This window comes from Elephantulus edwardii, unplaced genomic scaffold (assembly GCF_000299155.1).
Source record: "Elephantulus edwardii isolate Elephantulus edwardi_28Jun2011 unplaced genomic scaffold, EleEdw1.0 scaffold00176, whole genome shotgun sequence".
Classification (NCBI taxonomy): domain Eukaryota; kingdom Metazoa; phylum Chordata; class Mammalia; order Macroscelidea; family Macroscelididae; genus Elephantulus; species Elephantulus edwardii.
The window spans coordinates 2,195,252-2,197,919 of NW_006399926.1; the positions used below are offsets into that span (position 1 = coordinate 2,195,252).

General features: G+C 35.9%; 1 protein-coding gene across 2 annotated transcripts in view; it reads left to right on the forward strand.

The window, feature by feature from the left end:
- GON4L (gon-4-like (C. elegans)) overlaps positions 1-2,668 on the forward strand; it is a 138,380-nt gene that overhangs the window by 57,877 nt on the left and 77,835 nt on the right. For both annotated transcript variants that reach the window (XM_006895782.1, XM_006895781.1), the window contains 3 exons: positions 596-789; positions 1,578-1,652; positions 1,839-1,889. In XM_006895782.1, the coding sequence (XP_006895844.1) occupies positions 596-789; positions 1,578-1,652; positions 1,839-1,889 (320 nt within the window). The remainder of the gene's footprint in view (positions 1-595; positions 790-1,577; positions 1,653-1,838; positions 1,890-2,668) is intronic.

Below are 2,668 nucleotides of genomic sequence, written 5' to 3' on the forward strand. Positions count from 1 at the left end.
CAGAATGTTCCCTGGAGTCAAGGATTCTGAAGCTTCATCTGACATATTTTGGGCATGTTGCAAGGAGGGACTGGTCTTTGGAGAGGGACGTCATGTTTGGCAGTGTGGAGGGGCGGCGAAGGAGAGGAAGACCTTTGATGAGATGGATTGATTCTGTGACTAGAGAGGTGGGAGTAAGTGTGTTTGAGATGGCTAGGTTGGCACAGGATAGAAGAGCATATAGATCTCTTGTACATAGGGTCGCTATGAGTCGCAAGCGACTTGATGGCACATAACAACAGCAACATTGTGACCTGTCTCTTTTGGTTTCCTCATCTTTAACATGGAAGAAGAATAGTATGTATTTTGTATTAAGTGAATTAATATGTTTAAAATGTGTAGAAGAGTTCTTGGCATAAAGTAAGCATCCAGTGAGTGTTAGTTTTTATTCCTGCTACTGGTACTGTTAGTGTCTTCACTGTCACCACTACCACTATATCATAATTATCTTTGATTTTTAGGACCAGACAACTGAAACCTGTCTTTTTTCAGTCTTTCTAGGCTGAATTCCTATGCAGCAGATTTATCAATCTTGATCCTTTTGGTTTTATTGCAGAGGAGCAAGATAATGAAGAATGTGAGAAAAGGCGAAAAAAGAAAAAGGGTACAAAAAGAAAACGTGATGGAAGAGGTCAAGAAGAAGGGACTTTGGCTTATGACCTGAAACTGGATGACATGCTTGATCGCACCTTAGAAGACGGTGCCAAACAACACAACCTTACAGCAGTAAATGTGCGCAACATCCTTCATGTGAGTAGTAAGACTGTGCAGTGTATTAATTGTAAAGGAAATTTGCCATGGAAAGCCTATGAAATAACTCAGAATACTCTTGGCATACGAATTATTTTGTTCTTTTTTTTTTTCTTAATTTTTAAATTCTTTTTGTGTGTGTACTATTCAAATTGGATCTGAGTGGTACAGAAGGAGCTTGCCCTTCCTTCTCCAGCAGAGAGTCTGGTGGATTTGAACTACATACCTCTGGGATTGCAGTACAGCTTCTTGCCAGTAGGCCACCAGAGCTCCCTGAATTATTTTTGTTGTTTTACATTTCTTTGTACTTACACATGTTTGAAATCTGAACACATAAAAAAACTTTATTGAAAAGATAACTATTCTGTATACAGCTTCTTTTGTGGTGTTAAGCAGATTTATAGGCAATAATATTAATGATGGATTTACTTTTTTGTGAATTGAAATGTATGCAAGGATGCCCATTTAACAACTTAAAGTACTTTGCACCTGTGTAAATTCTGTTCTTTCTCTTAAACATATAATTACCTGAGAATCTTTTCTTAAGTGGTCTATGTCTTTTCTGACTAGCAGCTACAGAGATTAATCTGTTTGCTGGCACATTGTTTGAAGCTCTGTAATTCTGTTCAGAGCTTGTTTTATTCATTTTTACTTTCAACTTTGCTGTAATCTAATGGTAAGCTAGTTATTGGGTTGCCTTCTCTTGTTTATCCTTACAAGATAGAATGATGAGTATTGTCCAGATGACATACACTTATTGTATAAGGTGAAATTTTCTTTTCCTCCAGGAAGTAATCACAAATGAACATGTGGTAGCCATGATGAAAGCAGCAATCAGTGAGACAGAAGATATGCCAATGTTTGTAAGTATTTAATTGTCACCCTTTTTTTTTTATACTATGCATAAAAGTTATCTATAGAAAGGCAGCATGCAGAGGGTTACAGAAGTGTTTGTAAGTAGTTTTGTAACTGAACAAAGTTAACATTTCATAACCCAGCAATCAAGATAATTCCTATTGACTGTTTTCTTCCCATTTTCCCTTTCTTAGGAGCCTAAAATGACACGCTCTAAACTAAAAGAAGTTGTGGAGAAAGGGGTGGTGAGTGTTCTGATTCTGCATTATTGTTTATTTAACATTGTGGATAGATTTAGCTTCAGGTTATTTGTAGGGAAAAAAATGTAAGGATTTTTTGTGATCTCAGTTTTCCTCTTTTTAGAGTATTTGTAAAAGACAAGTAGAGACAGAAGATCTGGAAGCATTTTTATAATTTATTTTCTTTGTTGGCTGAAGTACTGATTTTTTAGAAATGCTGTGTAGATAATCCTTTTAGATTTATTAAAATCAGTGAATGAGTTTGTTTTTCTATTCATGTTATATATTGGCAAAATGTTTATGGTTATCTTTTTGAAGTGCATTCCAGAGAACATTTATATCAAAATCTCCTTGATGTGAGGTCTCTCAGAATTGCATCTTAAAAATGCATCTTAAAAAAATGCATCTTAGTCTCACTGTCCATTAATTGCTGTCAAGTTTGAACCAACTCGCTGGTGATCCTCCAGCCCATTTTCAGAAGCTATAAATCACATTGAAGGAGATTGCCTGTCTTTCTCCCCCAGCTAGTGGAGTTCTCAAATCCAGCTAGTGTATTTGAGCTGCCAGTGTTTGGGTTTGTAGCGAAATTCCTTACCCATTAGGCCATCACCTGTGGGTGGGCCCAGGCACTGTGCACTGTTGAAAGCACATAAGATGGTTTTGCACACTAAAAATTAGAGGAATGAATTATTATGATCTAGATTTGCCTCTTTAAGAATACTTGTAAAAAACAAATAGAAACAATAAATATAAAAGCATTTTCATAATTTATTTTTATTTTGATA